The 27,913-nt window shown below is 38.6% G+C and overlaps 1 protein-coding gene across 1 annotated transcript; it reads right to left on the bottom strand.

The window, feature by feature from the left end:
* Positions 1–1,015: 1,015 nt before the first annotated feature.
* On the bottom strand, positions 1,016–27,913 carry LOC127482672 (vomeronasal type-2 receptor 116-like). Its single transcript, XM_089316305.1, has 7 exons — positions 27,821–27,913; positions 9,699–9,862; positions 8,103–8,388; positions 6,933–7,739; positions 6,018–6,245; positions 5,550–5,673; positions 1,016–1,950 (listed from the first exon to the last, which is right to left on the bottom strand). The coding sequence occupies exons 1-7, from the start codon at positions 27,911–27,913 to the stop codon at positions 1,016–1,018; spliced, it is 2,637 nt and encodes an 878-aa protein (XP_089172431.1).

Here is a 27,913-nt window from a genome sequence, read left to right as displayed (position 1 = left end):
GATCTAAATCTATGACCCAACACCATCAAATTATTGGAGAACATTGGAGAAACCCTGTAAGATATAGGCACAGGAAATGAATTCTTGGAAAATAGCCCAGATTCACGGGCATTCAAAGCGAAAATTAACAATTGGGATTACATCAAATAGAAACTTCTTATGTCTGGCACTGGCAAAAGAAAATCAAAGCAAAATTTATAATAAACAAAACGAACAGATGGAAAAGTTTGCAGAATCACTTCTACATATAATGAAATCTTGGTGTGTATCACATCATTTTAAATTCATATGAAATGATATATAATTAAGGAGTTTCTGGACAATGAATTATACACATTATAATGACTTAACATGTCTAATGATTGCACTGAAATATTCCAACTATATTACTAAGCTGATTTTAGTATAGACTCCAATGAATGATTAAAAGTAGCAAACAAATGTGTAATTCACTTTATCAAAATATGAAGATAACAAGGTCAATGAGTTGACAATGAAAATACAGAATTGAAAAGAAATGAGATGGGTTTGTGCTTATGAACATAAAACCCAGGCTAAGAAATTAGTACACAGTATTATTTTGAAGGAGGAGGATTAGGACCACCATGGGGGTGTAGTGGATATAACCACCACCTGTAAACCTAACATCCTGTGTAGGTGCCAGTTCATGGCCTGTCTGCTCCACTTGCAGCTCAGCTCCTTGTTAAGATCTAGAAAATGCTTTGGAAGATGGCCTAAGCCTTTCCGTCCCTGGTACTCACATGGACACCTGAATTAACCTCCTTGCTTTGGCATGAACCAGCACTGGCCCACTACAGATATCTTCACGTTCCATCACAAGATGGAAGGTTTATCCCATCTGTCTTCATTTTCTGTGGATTGGTCCTTCAGAACAAAAACATTTTAAGTATAAATTGTTCATAAGGAGGTCACATGCTGCAAGTTATTTTATAACATCACAATGCAAAATCGGTTTTATAAATTTTAGTTTCTAACCATTGAAAACAGAGAGAGCCTAAGAGCTATTCCTGAGAACATCTGTTTCCTTGGAAATTATTCTATCCCTGAATCCTTTCAAAGCATTCTTCTCAGGTCTGAAGAGAATAATGTAGCACTTGGGAACAAAGATGCATCCCAGGAGCCCTGCACTGGAGCACAAGATGGAGAAGACCTCCACAGCCACCATGACCTTCCCCTTGGTGCTGTGGTAGACAGGCAGGAAGGTCACCCAGAGACTGCAGAACACCAGCATGCTGAATGTCAGGAACTTGGCTTCATTGAACTTGTCAGGCAAATTCCTGGCAAGGAAAGCCACAGTAAAGCTGGCCAGGGCCAAGGAACCCAGGAAGCCCAGGACACAGTACAAGGCAGTGACGGAGCCCTTGTTGCACACCAGGATGATGTGGCCATGCTCAGAGTGTGCATCTGTGTCAATAAAGGGAGGAGAAGTCCCAAGCCAGAAGCCACAGAGAGCCAGTTGGATCAGGCAGCATATGGGAATAATGGAGTTAGGTAACCCTGATATCAGACACTGTCTCATTCTTCTCCCTGGGCCAGTGACCCTGAAGGCCAGAAGCACAGTGATAGTTTTGGCCAGGACAGTGGAAATAGCCACAGTGAATACCACTCCAAATGTGGTCTGCTGGAGGACACAGGTGGTTTTGTTGGGACGACCAATGAACAGTAAGGAGCAAAGGAAGCAGAAGATGAGGGTGATGAGCAGGATGTAGCTGAGACAACGATTGTTGGCCTTGACTATGGGAGTGTCTCGGTGCTTCACAAAGACCCCAAGGACAACAACGGTGAGGACAGAGAAGCACAGAGCTGTGCAGACCAGGATCATCCCCAGGGCATCTTCAAACGACAGAAAGGTCACTCTTTTGTGGAAGCACTGATCTCGCTCTGTGTTGGCATACTGAAGATCTGGACACTTCACACACTGGTCCATATCTATTGAGAAACATACAATAACATCATCCCAAGTTCCTGATTCACAAGGACCCGACTTAGCCAGTTTAAGCATGTAGTCTTTTTTGATGTTGAAATAGCATATAAGATGACATCTACAAATTATTGGCCATTATTCATGCCATCTTCCTCATGTTAGCCAGAGTTATTACTCCATCTCCCTAAGTACCTTACATACTCATGAGTACATGCTCTTTTTGTCCTAACAAAGTACTAAGGGCTACTCTCTGAACCTACTCATGGTACTTTAAAAACCTACCTTTTTACTTGTTTCATTTTAACACCACAAGTTCATTCTTCACGGTTTCTTCAGATTGGGAAGTGATGATCAAGATGCCAGGGGTTTCTATGTGTGGTAAAGACTACTCTGACCTTTATACATTGCACACGCTTGCTGCATCCTCACTTTGAACAAGAGCAAGCAGCAGTCCTTGTTTTCTTAATGAATGCATTCTTTCATAATTCAACTTTTTTTAACTAATGGTTTTTTTCATAGATAGAACTTTGGGAATATAGTGGTTCCTTCCCTAAACCCACCTTCCCATCCCAACTCTCATCCCACCTCCCTCCCCCTCTCCCATCTCCTTCTTTATTATGGTTCATTTTTAGTTTGATTTTAAATATAGAAGACCAACTCCATATTAAGCATAGATTTGAACAGTCTGCATCCATGAAGACAAACTACATATTGAATAGAGTTTGGGGAAAAATTGCAGTCAATTCTCAAAGCACAACTCATTATGGATGGAGTTCCTACATGGGGAATAAATGCACGGTGACTCTGTTATTCCTTTAACAATTAACCCTCTTATGTATGACATCAGTGATCAGCCGAGGCTCTTGCCATGGGCTGCCATCAGTATTTGAACATTGCCATAAGCAGTTGGATGTTCTCTCCTCCCTTCTGAGAAGAGTATATTCTTCTTTGATGACCATTTCTTTCCATTGAGGTCTCATGGAGATCCTCCATGGAGGCTATTTATTGCCAGAGTCTTGGTTTTCCATGCCTGCAGTAAGCCCTTGTTTTAATGGTGTTATTCCCTCTGGATTCTCATGACCCTCTCAATGACCAATGGATCCCAGTTTTATTTCTAATGAGTGTTTATTTATTTATTTATAATTTAATGAAAGGCAGAGTTTTGGAAGGAGGAGGAGAAGTAGGAGAGAGGGAGAGTAAGAGGGAGAGAGAGAAGGACAGGAGGACAGGGAAAAGAGAAGGGGAAAGAGAAAGAGGGAAAAAGATAAAGGAAGAAACCTTCCACCAGTGATTCACACCCCAAATGATGGTAATAGCTGGAACTAGGCTGTCTTTAGGCAATAAATGGGAGCTTCTTCTGGGTCTCCTACATGGTGTGGACTCAGAAACTTGGGCTGTCTTCTGCTGCTTTCCTAAGCATCAGCAGAGAGCTGCACTGGAAGTGAAGCAGCTGAGACTGGAACTGCAGCCCAACTGGGATGCTGGCATTCCAGCCAGAGGCTTCAACTCCTAGTCACAGTACTGGCCCAGGTTCCCACTCTTAATATCATGCACTGGAATATTTACTGTGTGAATTTTGGGTGCACAGGAAGTACCCAGTTATCTCACTAAACCACATCTCTCTAAGGTAGGATCTGGTTAGCCATTCTATGGGCAAGCACTGATTGAGAGATCACCATTAGAAAGCAGATGGTCAAGTTCTGGAGAAACGCAGAAGAGTTGTACACTTGATACCTTCTGGATAAGATGCCACCCTTGAGCAGATTTCCATGAAGGAACACACTGGGATGCTGCCTGTAATCAAAGTCAGTCTGGAGATCACCTTGAACCCTACTGGCATAGTTCCACTTTGCTGCCTTTTTATCCTTGAACATGAATTTTCTTTCTCTGTCAGTATCCCCTTCTATACATTGCTCCATCAATGTCAGATATTGCAACTTGAAGTTGTCTTCCAAAATTTAGGTGGTCTTATCTTTGGATAGTTCCTACTTTTGAGATATTACATGTGCTCATTTTCAGAGCTTTGTTTTCCAGAATTGGTAAGCAAAAATAACTGTTTTTTTGTAATTAATCTAGTATTCCAGCACTACTTAACTCAGTTACTGATTTTTGATTGTATTACACCATCCCAAGATTAGTTGAAAATGATGCCACTTTTATATCTTCCTTTATAATAAGTTGCATGACTTTCATTTCTATTATATGCACAAAGCAGACCATCCTGGTAATTTCCTGCATAAGTTGCACTCTTTCTTCAACTTTGTATCCAATCTTCAGCCATAACTTCCATGATTTTAGCATTCTAAAGCACACTTTAGGATTGAAAACTGATCCTTCTTTTTGGCATTTTTGAGTTGTTTTGTTCCTCTTGTATAATTCTCAGATCACTTAGATTTGTTAAATGGTTTTCTTCAGTTATGCTATTCTTATTACTATTATTGTATGCAAGGCATTGGGCATGATGTGACCTATTTAAAAATACTGTTGGATTTATTTTGTTTAGAATTTCAAATGTGTGAATTTATTCCAACAACAGTGTCTTACAATTTCATTTTACTGAAATATCTGGCAGTATTTGACCAAACAAGTTAAGATGTTTCTGTAGAAGAAACAGAATTTTTCCATTTTTTCTATTCTGTACAGGAGTTGAGAAAGAGTTCCTTTCATATGTGAAAGTGTTTATCACAATAAAAGTATTAAGAATTATTTTCATGATCTTGAAGATACTTGGATTTTTCAACAAATTCTCAATGTATTTCATCATTTTTATATCTGGAAATTTCTGAATTTCTTCTCTATTCAAACTATCACCATTAAATGATTAAAAAGTTCTAGTATTACTATTTTTATATCTGTGCAGAGATCTCTTCAGCTCTCTTTGTGTGACACACACAGACATTTTAATCTTGTTTTTAGTACTGTTCCAACTTTCTGAGGTTCATAAATTTTGCTTGTTTTATGAGCACCAATTATAAACTCTTCCAATTTTTATTTACCTCAGTTTCCTTATAATGTCCACATCCTATCTTAAAGGGTTTGTGTTGAATTTGATGTCATTAACCTACCTTGCTATGCATTCTTTTTACCATGCATGTCAGCATGTATTATTTTGAAATAAATTTTACTCATGAGTGTATGTGTGTAAGCATAGGAATGTTCCTGAAGATATATATTTTCATAAGTCATGATTTTTCTCAAAGGCTAAGGTTAGCTCATTTATGATATCTGATGAGTATTATACTTAGCATGATATACTATATAATTTCTAATACAGCTTTTCGTCTTACACACAGTTTGATGAGAGTTGTGCTTTCTCTCTGCAAGCATGCTATATTTGAATTTGGTGAAAGCATTTTATCTAAACACGCACAAGGAATGCAGACATGAATTTACCTAAATGATTTTGCAAATACTACATGTGGTAAAGTATAGTGTGCAAAGTTTTATCCTTTTAGGGATTATTACTGAATATAAGGTTTAACTTCCACCAGAAGGTGAAAAGAATCTTCTCAGCAGTCATAATCCACATCCTTTTCTTTTCATGGAGAAGAGGAAATTCTAAGAAACAGGTGTTAATTTCTCCATGAAGCTGGCACTGACTTACTTGTCTGATTGGAAATCTCATTCTCAGGACAAGGTGTGCAATCAAAACAACAGGTAGGCTTCCCCTCCAGAGGGGCTTTCCTGAATCCAGGGCTGCAACTCTCACTGCATACTGAACGTGGCGTCTGAGAAAAATCAAATGAATATTGGTCATATTGGGAATGTTACTTCTGTTCCAAGTAGAGGGTTTTCAAGTCCTGCACAACCTATTCACTGAAACTGTAAACACCTATTTCTGACACAATCATGGCATGCAAGTTTATTTCCTAAATAAAAAGATTCAAAACGTGGAGGAACAAATGTGTGTACTGTCCATCCTCAGACACTAAAAACATAACAAAGTATTTAGATTGGGAGGGGTGTGGTTTAATGTCTCTAAGTATGTTATAATAAGCCAAGTTGCACAAATCCCCATATTAATTGGAGGGTAACAATGTATAGTGTGAATCTTATGATCAGACCAACTTACCTCTGTAATTCCTGTGGCCCACTCTATCAAATTCTCAGAGAGAGACAACTGTTGGCTCTGTGGAACATACGGGGAAAACTGTCCTACTTTAACCTTACGTCCAACACCATATGGAAAATTCAGAAAGTTGAGAATGTCATATTCAGCTTCCAAATTCCTCATGTGATTCAAATTCACTAGGTCACCCGCAGGATTGGTAAGTTGGAGGTTCTTGAGAAACGGGTGCAACTGAAAAAATGCATCATATTCTCATGAAGACTGCCCAAGCAATAACACATCAAACCCAGGTTAGAGAAAGCCTTTTGTCTGTAATCACAAATAAACAAAGGGAACTTTTTATAGCCACCCAATGAATTAAAACTAAAAACCTGATGAGGACTACATCAAAATAAGTGTGATTTCACTCACGTTCATCCAAAAACAAGGGCAAACAAAAATATCTAACTGTGAAATTATGAGTTTCAAAATGTGGAGTCCAGGTTACCAACACTCACTTATTTTCTCAGTGTCCCTAGGACAACCATCTGTAATGCAGTTACCAGAATAAAATAGTATGCAATTTAATGAGATGTCTTATGTACATTGTGGATGAGCATACTCAGCAACATTTGACACTAAAAAGTAATAATTTTTTTACTTCTGAGACTGAAAATGGAATGACACAGTCTTGGTATTCACAAGTCATAATTAAATTGTCAGGATGGGAGAGTAATTTTTAAAACACAGCACTGATGCTTATCTAAGTTACCTTCACACCTGAAAAGGGAACCCTGTTTCTAATCACAAATTACAAAAAAAGGCTCATTTATATCTTGTGATTGAAGGAAGGATCCCAAGTTATTGGTTTGAAAACCCGCAGAAGCTTTTAAGGGGATCATTCCAATAATACAAGTCATGCAAAGGAAACCAAATTACCTGCCAAGGAGAAAATTGCACCTTTGACCCACTGCTCACTGGCTGCATTTCTAACTCTTGTAGAAGCATCTCATGTACACTGTGGGCCACAGCATACACAGCATTGTATATGTTGTAACTTCCATCACTCATGCTCATATCAAAATGATGAAAAGGCAAGGATTCCAAGGAGGCATTCAGTGGACAGTTTCTCAAGGTTTTGCACGATGCCCCAGTAACTGAGCAATGAAAATGTAGTGACCAGATTGTAGAGAGGTAAAAGTCTTCTGGGTATTTGGAAGGGTTAACTGTCTGAAGAAAGTTTTTGAAACCAGAGATCTCACTATGGTGGTGTGAAAAAATGAGAGTCCCATGGAATGAGTGCAGCAGGATATGTTTCTCACCACTGGCAAAATCCCATTGTGAGGTGGTGACCCAGACTTTCCATGTCATTACACGTTCCCATGTTTGAAAGCTGACACCTATGAGTGAATCAGTGTCACAGAAAAGAATCACCACATTTGCTGATGATTTTAGGATCTGGATATGAAACCTATTCTGGAGTGAAATACGTGACTCCTCAGTGGCTGGGATGAATTCCACAAAGTCTACACAGATGCCATTCTTCTGCATCTCGACTTTCAAATTGGACATAAACTGAATACCTTTTGGGAGGTCTGAGATGGCCAAACCCACCCAGGTCCAGCTAAAATGAAGCATCAAGGAGACCATGCCAACAGCCAGAGAAGTGTCTTTGGGGGCCATCTGATAGAGGGAAGGAAACTGACCACTGTCACTCAGAAGAGGTTCAAAAGATCCAAGAGTCAGCTAAGGGAAAAGGCAAGAAATCTGTGTAAGGTTATTGCTATAGTGAATAATCTTATTCCTGAAAAAATTAAGCAAATGATTGATGGATCAGAAGATTTTAGAATATTTCATTTTTCTCATCTCCCATTACATATAAACTTCCTAGTTCATGAGTCATTAGACTCACAGGTTGAGGAAAACATTTCTCATTATCACTCACCCACATCACTTTAGAACAAATGTGGCTACCTCACCAAATCTCTGCACACCTTCTCCTTAGAATGTGCACTGTGTGAAATATATAAGGTCTCTGTCACTTAAACTTTTGGGTCTAAGTAAGGCACCTAAGGTGATGTGCTTTTTCCCTCTCCTTTACACACTCACCTGTGGAATTTTGTAGAGTTCCAGGAGTGTCCCCATTTGGACAGCAATGCTTGTTCCTGATATTATGGCTACAGACTTGCTCTGTTTCCTACACGTGTAATTGGGAACATGCTTTTCCATTCCCACAAGCCAGATGAAGGGATTCTCCATCACCATCATGTCACTGTGCATGACATTATAGAGATCAAATCCCAATGTCATGTTGGGTAAAAGATGGGGGTTATTGTTGATCTCCTCAATAGCAAAAACCAAGGCCAGAACATATTGGTAGTTTTTGGATTGAAACCTGCATGAAAGGCACAAGGATCTTTAAGGGAAAAGCCTGCAGTCCTGATTATCATCAATTCTACTGTAATTACTCTGACAGATGGATTGGTCATGGTCAAAAATTCAAGTGTTCTAATCTTTATATGTACATTTGCTTAGGACAGAGTGTCAAGAGCATCGTATTTGCAGGACAGTTGTCCACACCAGAACCAAAGCTGCTAGTATCTTTATCCGGGTCACCCAGCCTAAAAGATTCTAGAAATTAAGATCTGCTTTTACACCATAATGTCACATCATTAAATGCTTCTTGAAATAAGAGTCATATGATCATAAGGCTGCAGGATGCAATGGGACAAGAGAATAACTCAGCTGAAGGCTATGTGATCAGAAATTTGGATGACATCAAAGCATGGAGAATGGTAGATGGAATTTTGGAGTTTATTGAGAAAAATCTCTTCCCCATCAAATGTACTGATCAACGACCATCCCAAGCCAGGAAAATGAAATCAGATTCAGAGCCTGAAAGAAGGGAAACAGTGAAAGGGGAGGAGCACTTTGGAGAAGCTGGAAACACTCCCTGGGTGGACTGGAATCGCTTTTATATATATATATATATATACACATATATATATATACACACATATGTATATATATATATATATATATAACATTTATATTTAGCTATAAAAATGTATCTTAAAGAGGGGTGGAAGCAGAATAATCCCCATTCTGAAATGTATTTTTCCCAGAAAAGGAAAGAATCAGGGACACATCATGAGTGTTGTAGATTCCAAACATTAAATTTCTTATGTTCATCATTAAAATATAATTATTATATTTGTGCAAAGGTGTTGAGCCAAGATTACTTTTAACTAGTGAAAACTTACTCTCTTGAATATCTTTTCTTCTTTACAATGTAGAAGAAATGAAGTGTTCTCATGGCCCCAAATCTAGTACGTAGCAGAAAAGATTGTGTGCACATGTAGAAGAGCTCATGTAACTCAGTTCATTCCTTACAGTGCATGGGTTCCGTAAGAATCTTCTACTGAGGCACAGTAGGCACCTGAGTAGATGAACATGGACAGGGAAGGACAGGAAGATCCCAACCTGACTGTCCTTCCTCCTACAATTAGAAAACTTTTCCCTGAACCGTGCATGAACACAAGAAAGAAAATGTCACCTCATGCCCCAAATTAATTATCAGCACTTTTTAGGAGAGACAGAGAATGCAAAGAGTAGGAAATCACATATCTCTATCCATCTGCAGACCCAATAACAAGTAGTTATTATGTAAATCAAGGGGAAATGATTATGGCAATGGAAACTTACCGGATGAATGTGAGATCTCTTTGGAAAATATTCATGAGTCTGTCAACGAGGTGTATGTAAATGGGGAAAAAGGCAGCAATCTCAATATCTCCATCCTTGTAAAAACTCCGTTCCATCTGGGAATAGCACTTGGGACCATCCTGACAAATCACAAGGAGATATAACTGCAGAAAAAGCAACAGAAAAATCCAAGGAAACATTTTCAAAGTCTCTGAAAAACCCTAGTACACAACCACAGTGGAACGTGCAGGGTCATGCAGGTGCATACATATAGCATGTGTGTGTGTGTGTGTGTGTGCGTGTGATTCCTTGAATCAAGCTACTTTAATACTGCTCCATCTGACTTTTTTCACCAGCTGTCCATTTGTCCATGGGGGAATTGTAAACCCTTTCTGCCCTCAGGCTTTGCAGCTCAGGTCTTCTGCCAGGTGAAAAATACAGGAAAGAAAACATGTTTGTGATTCATCCTCTTCACCCCAGGTGCCAGGATTTCCTCCAAGTTCATGGATAAAAAGACTCAAGGGAGAAACTCCTCTCAGTTACATTTGGTCAATGGGCTTTGTCAATAAACCTCTCCATGAACTTTTGGCAATTATGTACCTGGATTACATCAGATGGCATGAAGGGCAGCATCAGGCAAGGTTCTCATAAAGGTTTCAGACCAGAAAATTCCTGTGTCACACACTTCAAAGATAATGAGCCACACAATGCAGCCTCCCACACTACATTTTTGGGCAGGCACTTTTCGTCTTGATGCCACATAGACCCCAAACCAATCCTGTATAGAGAGATACCCACTAGGACATGTGGTTTTCCATCACTGTGGAACCAGTAATCACCCTGAATTCAGAAGTTCCGATTCTGTATGTCAAATCACCACATCTTCAGGTGTAAAACAAGAAACCCTTCCACTAGTGTTAACCACGGTCATCTCATGTTGATCTGTTTTTGCACCTTCAACCTTGGTTGATGCTCTCATGAGAACTAGGAACTATTTGAGTACTTTTTGCTTTTTACTATAAGACAGACAACAGCAGCCAGAAGTCACCTCATTATTCCCACCACCACAAACACCAAGGGCAGGATGATGGCTGCAGACAACTGTACTGCTTAAATGCAAGTGACTTTCAGAACTATTATGATGGACAGGGCAGCTACATACCTTTAATCTTTTGCAAAACCCACATACTACACAACACGAGAGTGAACACAATGGATAGTATGTCCTGTAGGTAATAGTGATGATCAACACTGACTAATCATTTGTGCTTGCATATCAGTGTGATGTATTGCTAATGAAGTAAATCTAATAAGGGTGGGACAAGAGGGCAATAAGAGAACTCTATTATTCCACTCAGATGCTTTCTAAACTCATAATGGTATAAATGAGAGGCCTAGTATTTTAAGCAAAACACATTTTCCATTGCCTAATCACTGCTCTGATGCTACTAGTGAGGTTTTTAATAGAGGCTCATACAAATTGAGATGAAGTATAGCCACAACACACACAGAATTCACTGACTTGCATAAAAATGAAAGTTCATTGTCTTGATGAGTTTGATTTATTACCAGTACAATGATGAAACTTGTAGTCTGTTCAGTTAACAAGAAAAGTAAATCTAAATCAGAGAGCAAATATCTCCTGTTCTCTCTAATGTGTAGAAACTAAAAGTAGAGTCAATCTGAATGCAAATGATTCACTAAAACAGATTAGGAATGGAAAGGATACACTCCATGCAATGAGAAGTCTTTAAAAATTCATGGAAAATGTATGTTATGAAACAATGATGCAAAAAAAAATTTAACTTTTATTTAATTAATACAAATTTCCAAAGTATAGCTTATGGATTACAATGGCTACCCCACATAACTTCCCTCCCACCTGCAACCTTCCCCTTTCTTGCTCCCTCTCCCCTTCCATTCACAGCAAGATTCAATTTCAATTCTCTTTATATACAGAAGATCAGTTTAGCATATATTGAGTAAAGATTTCAACAGTTTGCACCCACATAGAAACACAAGGTGAAAAATACTGTTTGAGTACTAGTTACAGCATTAAATCACAACGTACAGCACATTAAGGACAGAGATCCTACATGAGGAGTAAGTGCACAGTGACTCCTGTTGTTGACTTAACAAATTGACACTCTTGTTTATGGCATCAGTAATCACCCTAGGCTCTTGTCATGAGTTGGCAAGGCTATGGAATCCTTTTGAGTTCACTGACTCTTATCTTATTTAGACAAGTTTATAGTCAAAGAGGAAGTTCTCTCCTCCCTTCAGAGAAATGTACCTCCTTCATTGATGACCCGTTCTGTTCACTGGGATCTCACTCATGGAGATCTTTCATTTAGGTCCCTTTTTTTTTTACCAGAGTGTTTTGGCTTTCCAAGCCTGTAATACTCGCATGGGCTTTTCAGCCAGATCTGTGTTCCTTAAGGACTGACTCTGAGGCCAGAGTGCTGTTTAGGACATCTGCCATTCTTTGGGTCTGCTGTGTATCTCACTTCCCATGTTGTATCATTCTCTCCTTTTTTATTCGATCAGCTAGTATTTGCAGACACTAGTCTTCTTTATGTGCTCCCTTTCTCTCTTAGTTCTATCATTATGATCAATTATGAACAGAAATCGATCACCAGGACTAGTGAGATGTCATTGGTACATGCCACCTTGATGGGATTGAATTGGAAATCCCTGGTATGTTTCTAACTCTACCGTTTGAGGTAAGTCAGCTTGAGCATGTCCCGAATTGCACATCTCTTCCCTCTCTTATTCCCACTCATATTTAACAGTGATCACTTTTCAGTTAAGTTTCAACACTTAAGAATAACTGTGTATTGATTACAGTATTCAACCAAAAGTATTAAGTAAAACAAACAAAAAAAATACTAAGAGGGATAACATTTTATGTTGTTCATTAACAGGGCAAGGGCTGATCAAGTCTTCATTTTTCATAGTGTTCATTTCACTTTAACAGGTTTCCTTTTTGGTGCTCAGTTAGTTGTCTCGGATCAGGGCGAACATATGGTATTTGTCCCTTTGGGACTGGCTTATTTCACTCAGCTTAATGCTTTTTAGATTCCTAACAGGGATCACTTTTCAGTTAAAATTTAAACACCTAAGAATAATTGTGCGATAATTATGGAGTTCAACCAATAGTACTAGAACAAAAAAAATACTAAAATGGAGAAAGTATTACATTCTTCATCCCATAACCACCCACCCTCCCACAAACCATCCCATCTCCTACTCCCTCTCTCATCCTATTCATCATTATATTCATTTGTAATTATCTTTCTATACAGAAGATCAACTCTATACTAAGTAAAATTTCAACAGTTTGCACACACACAGACACACAAACTATAAAGTAAAGTGATTTTTTTTTGTAAAGTAAATTTTGAAGATTCGTTTTAGCGATAATTCTCAAAGTATAACACATTAAAGATAGAGGTCCTACAAGGGGTGCAAGTTCACAGTGACTTCTGTTGTGGATTTAGCAATTGACACACTTATTTATGACACCAGTAATCATCTGAGGCTCTTGTCATGAGCTTCCAAGGCTATGGAAGCCTCTTGAGTTCATAAACTCTCACCTAACCTATTTAGACAAGGTCATAATTGAAGTGGAAGTTCTCTCCTCCCTTCATAAAAAGGTACTTCCTTCTTTGTTGGCCGCTTCTTTCAATGGATCTCACTCACAGAGATCCTTCATTTAGGCCTTTTTTTTTACCACAGTATCTTGGATTTCCATGCCTCTGTTGCATTCATGGGATTTTCAGCCAAATCCAAATGCCTTAAGGGCTGATTCTGAGACCAAAGTGCTGTTTAGGACATATGAGCCTGCTGTGTATCCTGTTCACGTGTTGGGATCGTTCTCTCCTTTTTAATTCTATCAGTTATTATTACCAGACACTGGACTTGTTTATGTGATTCCTTTGACACTTAATCCTACCTTTATGATCAGTTATGAACTTCAACTGATCAATTTACCTAGTAAGATGGCATTGGTATCTGCCAACTTAATGAGATTTGGAGCCCCATGGAACCTTTTTTGCTTTACTATTAGGGGTAAGTCCAAGGGTGCATGTGCCAAAATGTACATCTCCTATCTCTCTTATTCCACTCCTATTTTTAACAGGGATATCACTTCAGTTGGATTTATACCCCTAAGGAAAATTCTGTGTTAATTAAAGAGTTCAAAGAATGGCATTGAGTAGGAAAAAAAATACTAAGAGGAATAAAATAGTAAGCTGTTCCTTGAAAGTCAGAGCAAGTGTAGATCAAGTCATTGCTTATCATAGTGTCAGTTTCACTTCTACAGGTTTCCATTTAGGTGATCAGTTAGTTGTCACAGATCAGGGAGAGCATATGATATTTGTCCCTTTGGGACTGGTTTATTTTACTCAGCATGATTTTTCCAGATTCCTCTGTTTTGTTGCAAATGACTGCATTTCATTTTTTTTTACTACTGTGTACAATTCTATAGAATACATATCCATAGTTTCTTTATCCAGTCTTCCATCGATGGGCATTTAGGCCCATTCCATGTCTTAGCTATTGTGAATTGAGCTGCAATAAACATTGAGGTCCAGATAGCTCTTTTATTTGCCAATTTAATTTCAATTATGTTAATGTTGAGGAGTGTGATGGCTGGGTCATGTGGTATGGCTATATTCTGGTTTCTGAGAAGACTCCAAACTGTCTTCTATAGTGACTCTACCAATTTGAATTCACAGCAACAGTGGATTAGTGTGCCTTTTCCCACACATCCTCACCAGCATCTGTTGTTAGTTTATTTCTGTATGTAAGCCATTCTAACAGGGTGAGGTAAAGCCTCATTGTGATTCGGATTTGCATTTCCCTGATGGCTAATGATCTGAACATTTTTCATGCTGGCCGTGAGTTCTTCATAAATTGCTTTGATTGTGTTGAGGAATGTTCCTTCTATACACAATTTGTTTAGAATTTTCATCATAAAAAAGTGTTGTATTTTATCAAATGCTTTCTCTGCATCTATTGGGATAATAATATGGTTTTCCTCTGCAGTTTGTTAATGTGGATATCACATTGATTGATTTTTGAACATTGAACCATCCCTGCATACCAAGAATAAATCCCACTGGGTATGGGTGGATAATCTTTCTGATATGTTGTTGAATTCTACTGGCCCGAGTTTACTGAGGATTATTGTATCTATATTCTTCAGGGAAATTGGTCTGTAATTCTCTTTCTCTGTTGAATCTCTTTCAGGTTTAGAAAATAATGTGGTACTGGCTTCAAAGACAGTATCTGGGAGGATTCCCTCTTTTGATTGTTTTAATTGGCTTGAGAAGAATTGTAGATAGTTCTTCTTTAAATGTCTGGTAGAATTCAGCAGTGAGTCCATCCGGTCCTGGGCTGTTCTTTGTTGGGAGGGCTTTTATTACTGATTCCATTTCTGTGTTGGTTATGGGTCTGTTTAGGTTTCCTATGTCTTCATAGTTCAATTTAGGTAGGGTGTATGTGTCGAGGAATCTATCCATTTCTGTTAGATTTCCCAGCCTGTTGGCATACAACTCTTTTTAGTAATTTCTGATGACTTTTTTTTCTATTTCTGAGGTTTCTGTGTTAAATTCTTTTTCTTCTCTAATTTTATTGGTTTAGGTCTTCTCTCACCTTTTCATGGTTAGTTGGGCCAAGGGTGTGTCAATTTTGATTATTTTTTTCAAAAAAATTCGTTTATTATTTGGATTCAATTTTGTTGATTTCTTCTCTAATTTTAATTATTTCTCTCCTCCTACTAGTTTTGGGTTTGCATTGCTGTGTTTTATACAAGAGCCTAGAGATGCATTGATGGCTCATTTTTTGGTGCCTTTCCAATTTCTTAATGTAGGCACCTATTGCTATAAGCATTCCTCTTAACACTGCTTTTGCTGTATCCCATAAGTTTTGATATGTTGTGTTGTTATTTTTATTTGCTTCCAGAAAGTTTTCAATTTCTCTTTTGATTTTTTCTATGAGTCTGTTCATTTTGGAGCATGTTGTTCAGTCTCCATGTGGTTGCATATGCTCTAGGGATTCCTGAGTTGCTAATTTCCAGCTTCATTCCATTGTAGTCTGACAAGATGCATTGTATGATTTTGATTCTTTTGAATTTGCTGAGACTTGCTTAATGGCCTAGCATATGGTCATTCTTGGAGAAAGTTCCATGCACTGCTGAGAAGAATGTGTATTCTGCAACTGAAAGATGAAAAGTTTCAGAGGTATTAATTAGATCCAATTGTCAGTAGTGTCAATTGAATCTGCTGTTTCCTTGTTGATTTTCTGTCTGGTTGATCTGTCCATTGCTGAAAGTGGATTATTCAAGTCCCCCAATACTACTGTATTGTAGTCTAAATCTCCCTTTAAATCACTTAACATATCTTTTAAATAGTCCAGTGCCCTGTAATTATGGGCATAAATGTTTATAATGGTTACCTCATCCTGTTGAATTGATCCCTTACTCATTATATAGTGTCCCTCTTTCTCTCTTGTAACACTTTTCATGTTAAAGTCTATTTTGTCTGATATTAAGATGGCTACACCAGCTCTTTTTTTGGTTTCTGTTGGCATGGAATAACTTTTTCCAACCTTTCACTTTGAGTCTGCATCCTCCTTTGTTGGAAAGATGTCTTTCTGGTAAGTAGCAAATAGATGTTTTTTATTTTTTAATCCATTCAGACAGTCTCTGGCCTTTAACTGGAGAGTTGAGGCCATTTGTATACAATGTAACTATTGGTAAGTCATGACGTTGCCTTGTCCTTTTTCCAAAGATATTTCTAATATATAATTCGAACTTTCCATGATTATTTACTGAGAGATTTTCTTCCTTGACCTTCTTCTGTATTGAGGACTGTGTTTCTGTGTGTAACATATCTGTAAGCAAGTTTTGCAGAGCTGGAAGAGTGGTGACAAATTCTTTCAATTTCTCTTTGCAATGGAAGGTCTTTATTTCACCTTAATTTACAAATGAGAGCTTTTCAGGTTATAATATTCTGAGATGACAGTTTTCTCTTTAGTACTTGGGCTATCGCTCTCCATTCCCTCCTAGCCTATAGGGTTTCTGATGAGAAGTCTGCTGTGAGTGTAATTGGAGATCCTCTGAAAGTAATCTGGTGTTTCTCTCCTGCACATTTTAGAATCTTTTCCTTATGTTTCATTGTGGTGAGTTTGATTATAATGTATTGTGGCGAGGATCTTTTCTGGTCATGTCTACTGGGAGTTCTGTATGCTTCCTAGACTTGGACATTTCTTTCTTTCTCCAAACATGGGAAGTTTTCCACTAGTGTCTCACTAAAAAGGCCTTCTAATCCTTTCTCTCTCACCATGCCCTCAGGAACTCCTAAAACCTGAATGTTGGGTTTCATAATACAATCCTGTCGATTACCAACATCATTTTTTATATTTCTTTTTTTTAAACTTTTATTTAATGATATAAATTTCCAAAGTACGACTTATGGATTACAATGGCTTCCCCCCATACCGTCCTTCCCACCCACAACCCTCCCCTTTCCCACTCCCTCTCCCCTTCCATTCACATCAAGATTCATTTTCGATTATCTTAATATACAGAAGATCAGCTTAGTATACATCAAGTAAGGATTTCAACAGTTTGCTCCCACACAGAAATATAAAGTGAAAAATAATAGATGATTTTTTTTAAATGATGATGAAATCAGATCAGACCTATTGTCATGTTTAATCCCAGTGAGAGTCAAGTTGGGAATTGATAATTTCTTTTTTTTTTTTTTACAGAGCATCAGTTTAGTATGCATTAAGTAAGGATTTCAACAGTTTGCACCCCCATAGAAACACAAAGTGAAATATATTGTTTGAGTACTCGTTATAGCATTAAATCTCAATGTACAGCACATTAAGGATAGAGATCCTACATGAGGAGTAAGTGCACAGTGACTCCTGTTGTTGACTTTACCAATTGACACTCCTGTTTATGGCATCAGTAATCTCCCTATGCTCCAGTCATGAGTTTCCAAGGCTATGGAAGCCCTCTGAGTTCTCCGACTCTTATCTTGTTTAGACAAGGTCATAGTCAAAGTGGAGGTTCTCTCCTCCCTTCAGAGAAAGGTACCTCCTTCTTTGATGACCTGTTCTTTCCACTGGGATCTCACTCGCAGAGATCTTTTGCCAGAGTGTCTTGGCTTTCCATGCCTGAAATACTCTCATGAGCTTTTCAGCCAGCTCCGAATGCCTTTAGGGCTGATTCTGAGGCCAGAGTGCTATTTAGGACATCTGCCATTCTATGAGTCTGCTGAGTATCTCATTTCCCATGTTGGATCACTCTCCCCTTTATTTACTCCATTGGTTAGCGTTAGCAGGTACTAGATCTTCAGGATACTATTAAAAAACCCGACATTCAGGTTCTAGGAGTTCCTGAAGGCATGGAGAGGGAGAAAGGATTGGAAGGCCTTTTTAGTAAGATATTAGCAGAAAATTTCCCAGGTTTGGAGAAGGACAGAGAAATCCTAGTACAGGAAGCTCACAGAACCCCTAATAAACACGACCAAAAGAGATCCTCACCACGACACGTTGTAATTAAACTCTCCACAGTGAAACATAAAGAAAAGATCCTAAAATGTGCAAGAGAGAAACGTCAGATTACTCTCAGAGGATCTCCAATCAGACTCACAGCTGACTTCTCATCAGAAACTCTAAAATCTAGGAGGGAATGGCGAGATATAGCCCAGGTACTAAGAGAGAACAACTGCCAGCCCAGAATATTATATCCTGCAAAGCTATCATTTGTGAATGAAGGTGAAATAAAGACTTTTCATAGCAAACAGAAATTGAAAGAATTTGTTGCCACTCGTCCAGCCCTGCAAAAGATGCTTAAAGATGTGTTACACACAGAAACACAGAAACACGGTCATCAGTATGAAAGAAGATAAAGGAAGGAAAGCTCACAGCAAAAGATCACAGGGAATTCAAAGCATATATTAGAACTTATCTTTGGCAAATGGCAGGGCAAAGTTACCACTTTTCATTAGTCACATTGAACGTGAATGGCCTGAACTGTCCAGTTAAAAGACACCGATTGGCTGATTGGGTTAAGGAACAAGTCTAGTATCATTTTTTATATTTCTAATTTCCTCTTCTTGTCATTGGTTTGACTGTATACTTTCTTGTGCTCTGTCTTCTAAGACCAATATTCTCTCTTCTGCCTCTCTGATTCTGTTTTTAATGCCCTCAATGGCATTTTTTACTTGTTATGTTGAATTCTTCATTTCAATTTGATTTTTCTTCAGTATCTCAATTTCATGTTCGACTAAATTCCTCATTTCATTTTGATTCCTCCTTAAGATTTCATTTTCATGAGATAGATTTTCTTTCATTTCCTGTGTGGATTTCAGCAGTTTGTGTATTTGCTTTTGATTCCTTCTATGTAATCTTATCATCAGTATTTTAAGTTCCATTGCTTGCATTTCTTCTACCTAATCTTGTACTGAAGTGTCATTTTATTTTGGGAGTGTCATATTTTCATCCTTCTTATTTCCTGTATTGTTACATTTGTTGTTTTGCATTTTATGAAATAGTGGCTGCTTTCTTCTTTTCCTTCCACTGTGTCAGCTTTTATCATTGTACTATGACTCTGTAGATAAGTGGACTGTCTGTTTTCAGTGAATCTTTAGAGGCTTGTGGTGGGTGTGGCCAGAGAGCTCTGTTTAGTTCTCCAGGATCAAGAGTGTGCATAAAGGGAAAAACCCAGGTTGCGTGTGGTCAATCTCCTCTCTTTTTAATCAGAAGGAAAGTAATACCACTCAGCTGAGCTATTCTCCTCGATGGAGACCAATGCAAGAGCACAAGCCCCAGTGGGTATAATATTCATCTACTCTGTCCCAAGGACCACACAAAGGATCTGTGCAGTCCTCAGTGTATTTCCCCAGAAATGTCTCTCACAGAGTTACGAGGACCACCCAAGCTTGTGGCATCTCTCACTGAGACTGCTTAAAGTCTCAGCCACACAGTGAGTTCTTAAACACAACCTTTTTTTTTTTCACAGTCCCAGTACAGAAGCCTTACACACTCACAAGTTCTGATTCACCTGTTATTTCTCCCAACCAGAATCAGGAATCTCTACTCAGCTGATTGCTTGGTGCAGACACAAGCAAGTGCTGCTGTTACTTATGTCCAAAATGGCAACTGCTCTATTGGCTTGTATGCCTTTGTAGGGTGATCAGTGAGAGAGAAACTTGTCTGCACCATCCTCTTTTTTTCTCTCTTTTCTAGTTAGGCTGGTGCAATTTCACCCATGGGGCTTCAAGCCTCATTACCTCTAGGCTCTTCCTGCCACTTTTTCACCAGTGTCTTTTGCTACTGTGGTCTCATCTCACCTCACTTTCCAGCTCACATGTGTAGCTCTCAGCTATTGGAGTCCCAAGCTGTGGGCATTCACATCCTCCCCATGGGTCCACTGTCTCTCTAATTTTGGAAGAGTTTCCTCTGCCTTTTTTTCTCAACTCTTCCCTCAGAATACACTATCTACACCTTTTACAATAATTTTATCCTGAGCTGGATCAGTAAGCTCCCTCCCTATTCCACCATCTTGGAACTCCATCTTATACATTCTTAATGCTAAACATTATGGTTTTTGTAGCCCAGGCCACTGCAGTCTGATCTCCTCTCCTTACCCAAGATGTTATTTTCTGTGATTCTTGGCCCCTAAAGTTCAATTTAGACAGAAATGTATGATCTCAGATTCTATACTTTTTTGCAATTACAATACATATTTTCCTTAAATAAGTCTGAATGCTACATTTGAAGCATTCATTACAAGCTATAAAACCATAATTTTCATCAGAGAGCTGCAACACAAGTGAAAGTGCCAGAACTGGAACCAGTGCCAATATGAGATGCCAGCACTGCAGGGAGTGGATGTACCAACTATGACAATTTGCCAGCACCAGTTTGAGAGCATTATAGATCACAACTCTTATAAAACATGTCCAGGAAAGTCCTTTTCTACTTTACCATTTTCTTCTCTCTATGTAAAATAGAGAAAATATCACTACTCCTATCTCTGAGTGCTTCCTCTTTATATTCTACCTTTGGACAAAGAAAATTTTCATTTTACATCTTTTTGTATGCTTGAGAAGGTCATCCAGATGAATGCGGGTTTTCTGTTTCCCCTTCTTACCAATCTGTGGGAATTTGTAGAGCTCCAGGAGTGTCCAATCTGAGTAAAAATTCTTGTCCTGGAGAGTACTGATACAGGATACAGTAGATGTCTCACTCTTCTTTAGCTGTAATGTGGGAAGTCTTTGTCCAGCCCTGAAAGCCAGATGAGGAGACTCTCCCTTGTCCTTAGGTCATTGTGCATGACACAATACAGATCAAATGCCAGAGTTGTGTTGGGCAAAAGAGAGGGGTTCCAGCTGATGTCCTCATTGGTAAATACCAGAGCCAGAACATACTGGTAGTTCTAGGATGCAAACCAACATGGAGGACACAGAGATGCTTAGGGAAAAGATTCTAACCATGATTATTACCCACTACAATCCTATCACTGCTATAGAATGAATGTGTTGTGCAAATATACAGAGGTTGAAATACTGCTCTGTTGTGTGATCATAGCTGATGAGGTCTTTGGGAGGTAATTACAATTTTGTATGACTTACCTACCCACTTTCTTGGATATTTCCAATATGAGAATGTGGAGAGAGATTGTACATCTCTACCTGGTGAAGACAGTGTGAAGAGGAAAAGAAAAATGCCTTTCGTTGAGGCAGGAAATGTGTCTTTAACAATCACCAATCTCATGTACCTTGACCCTTGTCTTCCCTCTGTAATTCTAAAAATAAATTTCTTTAGTTAATTCACAACATCATGGTATGTTGTTATACGGAAAATCTAGGTGACCAACACAACAATCAAGTTTGGATGAACATTAGTTGATTTCATTTGTGTCAACAGCTGGCTCTCCCTTCTCATTGGATTTGTAGCAAATGCCAGAACAGGCTCTGGAATGTTCTGTCTACATGCCATACACCACGACGAGGATAAAGTAATTTTCAAAGGAAAGGATAATGAATTAAATGCAAATCACTCTTGGTGAATTCCTGCACATGTTCCATTCATGGGCCAAAATGGTTATTTAAGTTAGCACATCATTATATGATTCCCTGAACAGTGTCAACATGAACACAACTTTGCACAAGGTCATAGGATTGAAGAATAACTCACCTGAAGGCTATGTGGTCAGCAGAGGCAGGATATCTAAGTTTGGAGAATAGTGGAGTACAAGGCTTGGCATTTATAATGGTTAATCTTTGCCTTATAAAACCTAGGCATCAGCTCCCATTCCAAATCAGAAAACGAACTCAAATTCAAAGCCTGAAAGAAGGAGGATCATAAAAATACAGAACTTTAGAAGATGTCAGAATCACTGGGTGGATTCAAGTAGTGTAGATCAAAATGCACTGCACCTAGTGAATTTGAAGGCCTGCCATCTATTTTATATGGGAATCTGAAAAGTATTTTCATATAAAAATTACTATTGGTAGCAGTTCTAACTCCAAATGGTCTTATTCTCTGAAGCATTTTCCAGACTTGCCTGCAGATAGAATTGCATGCAAAAAAAAAACAAACAAACAAACAAACAAACAAACAAAAAACAACACATTTCTACAGGCAATGGCACAAAACTTCCTCAAGCAGAGTACACAGGTGCCCCTTGTATTTCAAATACCCTGTGTATTCAGTTGTGATGAACTGTCTACTTCATGTTGAAGACTTGTTCGTGCTCACTGTGTTCCTGACAGGAGAGCCATCTTTGAATTTTTGGGCACAGAATTTTATATGTTTCCAACAAATGCAATTGTAAACTTGGCTTTTGAGTTTTCTTTTTATTATCTATATTGCTTTCTCTCTGAGTTAAGTTGAAAATTCTCCTTTTACGTGAAAATATATTTCCTTTTCTATATTGTTCTTTTTCTCTTCCTTGTCATTCTTCCAGTTTTCCTCTAATTCCTCTGTCCTCTTCATCTCCTCCTCCTCCTTTCTTCTCACAATTCCCCAGGAGAAACCCAGGGGAACCCCCTACTCACACATCTCCACTCCTCCCCAGGTCTCACAACTTGGGATAGAGTCTGGGAGGGCCCATTGAGCTGCAGAGCAGTGAGGAGCTTACAGGGGGCAGTGGCAGGAACACACTTTGCTCCTCTGCAGCTCGGTCCTTGGGGACCACACACATAAAGCCCCATATCCTCAGATTTTGCACCAAAGAAGCAAGGCAAGGTGGGGCATCTTCTCATTCCCCATGCCTCATGACCCATATTCCTGTACAGGACATGGTTCCTACCTCTGTCCTCACAGAATGTACTATTTAGTTAATACAGAAACATATGATCTAGTTATAAATGATAGAAATTATCAGAAATATCATTTGCACATTAACTCAGGACTTAGTTTTTGCATGCAAAGAATATGGAATTTCAGTTCCAGTGATCTTGCCTTTGTAATGAATGAATAACGAGAAGAGAATCCATATGGTGCTACATGCCTTACACCTTGGAACTGCAGAGCAAGGAAGAAGGATTGGGTTGAGTTTTCACAGAGTTCCTCCATGTAGTCTATTTTTGCTAGAAAGTCTTGACTTTCCATGCCTGCAATGAGGACTTGTTTTAATGGTGCTGTTCACTCTGTACTTTCATAGTGTATTCAACCACCCAAGGGTTGCAGTTTTTGTTTTAATGAGTATTTATTTATTTATTTACAATTTACATGAAAGTCAGCTTCAGAAAGAGGAGGAGAAGCAGGAAGGAGGAAGAGGGAGAGAAAGGAGGACAGGAGGACAGGGAAAAAGGGATGGGGGAAAATGGAGAGAGGAAAAAGAGAAAGGGAGACATCTTTCGACCCAGTGATTCACACGCCAAATGATGCTAATAGCTGGAACTGGGCCATTTTGAAGCCAGTAACTAGGAGCTTCTTCTGGGTCTTCTGCATCTTGTGGGCTCAGAAACCTTTGCCATCTTCTGCTGCTTTCCCAAGCATCATCAGAGAGCTGCATTGGAAGTGAAGCAGCTGGGACTGGAACTGCTACCCAACTGGGATGCTGGCATCCCAGCCAGAGGCTTAACCTACTATGTTACAGCACTGGCCCCCAGTTTCCACTCTAAGTATCATGGAGTGGGAGGTTTACTTTGTGAATTTTGAATGCACAGGAAGCACCCAGTGATCTCACTAAAGCACATTGCTCTAAGGTAGAATCTGGATCATGTCATTCTAGGGGTAAGCACTGCTGGACAGACCACCATTAGAAGGCAAATGGTCAAGTTCTAGAAAAACACAGAAGAGCTGTCTACTTGATACCAAGTGGAGAAGTTGCCACCCTTGAGCAGGCTTCCATCAAGGAACACACTAGGATTCTGCCTGTAATCCAAGTCAGTATGTAGAACACCTTGTACCCTACTGACATATTTCCACTTTTCTGGCTTTTTATCATGAACATGAAATTTTCTCTCCAGCTCTTTCTGCATCCTCTTTTTTTCTATACATTGCTCCATCATTGTCCAATGTCTGAACATGCAGATGTCTTCCAACATGTATTTTATTTTGGGATATTTCCTACGTTGGAGACATTACATGTACCATTTTTCACAGCTTATTTCCCAGAATTGGTAAGCAAATATAACTGTTTTGTGTATTTAATTTTGTATTCCGGCACTACTTAACTTAGTTACTGAATCCCTGATTTCATTACACCATCCCAGTAGCAGTTGTAAATGATGCCACTTGTATATCTTACTTTTTAGTAAGTTGTATGTCATTTTTTGACAATATGCATGGAGCCAAGCCTCGGATAATTATCTGCAGAAGTTGCATTTTTTCTTCAACTTTGTGTCCAATCCTTAGCCATAACTTCTATGTTATTGAATTCTGCAAATACTCTTTAAGATTAAAACTGATTCTTCTTTTTGTCATGTTTGAGTTGTTTTGTTCTTTTTAACAATTCTTAGATCAGTTAGATTACATCAAGTGTTTTTCTTCCATTTTTCTAACTAGTATTACATTTTTTCAGGGACTATAAACTGAATTAGAGTATATACATCCCTTTGGGATTATGTAACCTATTTTAAAATACTGTTGGATTTACATTGTTTTAGATTTCAAATGTGAGAATTTATTTCAACAATAGTCTTACAATTTCATTTTGCTGAATTGTCTGGCAGTATTTGATCAATCAATTTAAGATGTTCCTGTAGAAGAAACAGAATTTTTCCATTTTTCCTGTTCTCTACAGGAGTTGAAAAAAAAAGTTCCTTTCCTATGTGAAAGTTTGGTAAAATTCATCTTAAAATTGTGGAACACATATAAGTATTGGGAATTATTTTAATAACTTGGAGGATATTTGGATTTTTCAAATATTTCTCAATGTATTGGACAAGATTTCTATCAGGAAATTTCTGAATTTCTTCTGTATTCTTCAATGTATCACCATTAAATGATTAATATGTTCTAATATTACTATTGTTAATATCTACGGAGACCTCTTCAGCTCTCTTTGTGTATACGTGTGCACACACACCCACATACACCCACACACATACTGTAATCTTATTTTCATAGTGTTCCATCTTGCCTGAGGTTCATAAATTTTGCTTGTTTTATGATCACCAACTTGAAATTCTTCCAACTTTTATTTACTTCAGTTTCCTTATAATGTCCATATTTTACCTTCAAGGGCTTGTGTTGAATTTTCTGTCACTGACCAACTTGTTATACATACTTACTTTTTTTAAAGACAGAATTACAGACAGAGGTAGAGACAGAGAGAGAGGACTTCTGTCTGCTGGTTCAGTCCCCAGATGGCTTCAATGGCTGGTGCTGTGCTGATCTGAAGCCAGGATCCAGGAGCTTCTTCCAAGTCTCTCATGTGTGTGCATTGGCTCAAGGGCTTGGACCATCTTCTACTGTTTCACAGGACATAGCAGAAAGCAGGATCAGTAGAGGAGCAGCTAGACTAGAACCAGGGCCCATATGGGAAGCTGGCACTTCAGGCCAGGGTATTAACCCACTGTGCCATGGTTCAAGCCCTGCTATGCATACTTACTACCATGTATGTGAGCCTGTGTTCTTTTGATATAATTTTTATACATGTGTGTACATGTGTAAGCATAAGAGTATTCCTGAGGATTTATGTTTAGAGCAACAGTGACTTTCTCAAAGCTTAAGATTAGCAGACTTCATGATATTTGATGAGTAGTATCCTCAGGATGATATACTGTATGATTTCTAAGATAGTTTTTCATATAACACAGTTTGTTTAGAGCTGCCCTTTCTCACTCCAAGCATGCTACACTTGAATTTGGTGAAAACATTTTTATTTATACATGCACATGGAACACAGACATGATTTTCCTATACTGAATTAGCACATACACCACACTAATCCCACGAGTTATACTCTGCTGCCATAACCTTTCACTATCAACAATAAAACCTTTCACTATCAACAATAAATATTAGAATAATACTAAATATATGTTGCAAGTAACTACTCATACAACACAAGCAAAAACTGTAAAATCTTTATGATACATGTGACGTACTGCTTCATGGAACAAATCTCAGAAATCCCACACTGTTTAATGTGGTGGATATTCTCCAATTTCTGATTCTATTCATTTTTTACCATATATTTCACCATGAACTCCAACATGGTCAGCCTTCCTGTGACAATCATTCTTTCACATGCCTTCATAAATACATAGAGTGTCATGTAAAGTTTTACCTTTTGAGAATTATTACTGATTATAAGGATTAATTTCTAAGTGAAGGTGGAAGAATTTTCTCAGCAGTCATATTCCACATCTTCATCTTTCCATGGAGAAGTTGAAAATTATTGGAAGCAGGTGTTAACTTTCCATGACGCAAGCACCGACTTACCTGTTAGATTGGAAATCTCAGTCTCAAGACAAGGTGTGCAATCAAAACAAAATGTAGGTTTTCCTTCCAGAGGGGTTTTCCTGAATCCAGGGCTGCAAGTCTCACTACATACCTGTAGGCAGCCTATGGACAACACAAGGCCAATCTTGGCTTGTGGAATTCCTGGGATAAGAAAGTCACATACTGCCATCCTGAAAGAGAATGTTGATCAAGAACACTCTGTTAAAATTATCTGTGTTACAGGAGGCTCGATAAGTTGTTTGTGTATGTTATTATCTTTTGTGCTTCTTTGAGCTTTAGCTGGTTATGTATAAATATCGCTGAGACACTGGAATAAATGAGCCTTGATCAGCCTTGTTGTCTTGGCTCCATTCTCCATGACCTTGTCCCTCTTTTCATTCCTACTCCTTCTGTCAGGTTCTGTTCAACTGATGTGGCAGGCCCACAGAGGTGGTGCCTGAACAAGGACCTAAATATGGGGGAACTATGTGAGGAATGCCGAAAAAAGAAGGAAGCTGCAAGCTCGGTAATGCGGAGGAGTAGGTAAGTACCCACTACCTGTATTCCTCAGTAAGCAACAGCACAATATGGGACAAGCACAAGGAAAAAGAGAGGTAATTAAAGTCGTTAAATGTTTACTTCAGGTGCAGGGAATGGGGTTAAAGAGCAAACTGTAGAGCAATTTGTCAGTGCTCTGGAAAGGATTAGTCCTTGGTTCACTGAGGAGGGAGTTGTAGATGAGGAACATTGGGATTTATTAGTAAAAGAGTTGAATACCCATTTGCAGACTTTCAGTCCCAATGATCTTCCTGTTATGATATTTTCTTTATGGTCTCTGATAAAAGAAGCATTATCAGCACAAAAAGGAAAGGCTAGTGTTTGATCGGCTGTACAGAATCTTCAGGAAACAATTGAGGAGGCACACAGTCAGATATCAGAGGCAGGAGAACAGCTCTCTTGTGACACCGTGCCACAGAAATTAGCAAACCCAGAAGAGAAAAGTGTAGAATATGGACCATAGGAAAGGGACACTCTGGGTCCTTTCAGACAGGAGCCATGGCCCAAAGCTTCCCATATATCAGTCAGTTGAAAGAGGAGGTTGAATGATTGGAGAAACAGGTTTTATTGGAAAAGGCCAAACAAGATTAGTTAGACAATTCCAAAGTCTTCGTAATCAACAGGAACTTTTCCCCCCAGACCTTTCTTATTCCCATTGCCCTCTTGTTGGGATTGAACAAGTTATTCAAAATGCTGTAATGGCAGGAGAAGATGGGGCTGAAGTATTTTTGCAT

Source organism: Oryctolagus cuniculus, chromosome 16 (assembly GCF_051225735.1).
Source record: "Oryctolagus cuniculus isolate XC-2025 breed Fujian yellow rabbit chromosome 16, ASM5122573v1, whole genome shotgun sequence".
NCBI lineage: Eukaryota > Metazoa > Chordata > Mammalia > Lagomorpha > Leporidae > Oryctolagus > Oryctolagus cuniculus.
Note: the sequence above shows the minus strand (reverse complement) of the source record. Positions and strands in the feature narration are given on the sequence as shown.

What these genes read in the sequence shown, in the direction of transcription:
- LOC127482672 (XM_089316305.1), bottom strand. Translation starts at nt 27,913, where the DNA reads ATGCAAAAATACTTCAGCCCCATCTTCTCCTGCCATTACAGCATTTTG. An exon ending in AGAGATCTCACATTCATCCG is followed by an intron (nt 8,389 to 9,698) that starts GTAAGTTTCCAT and finishes CCTTTCATGCAG; the next exon opens with GTTTCAATCCAAAAACTACC. An exon ending in AACTCTACAAAATTCCACAG is followed by an intron (nt 7,740 to 8,102) that starts GTGAGTGTGTAA and finishes CTTTTCCCTTAG; the next exon opens with CTGACTCTTGGATCTTTTGA.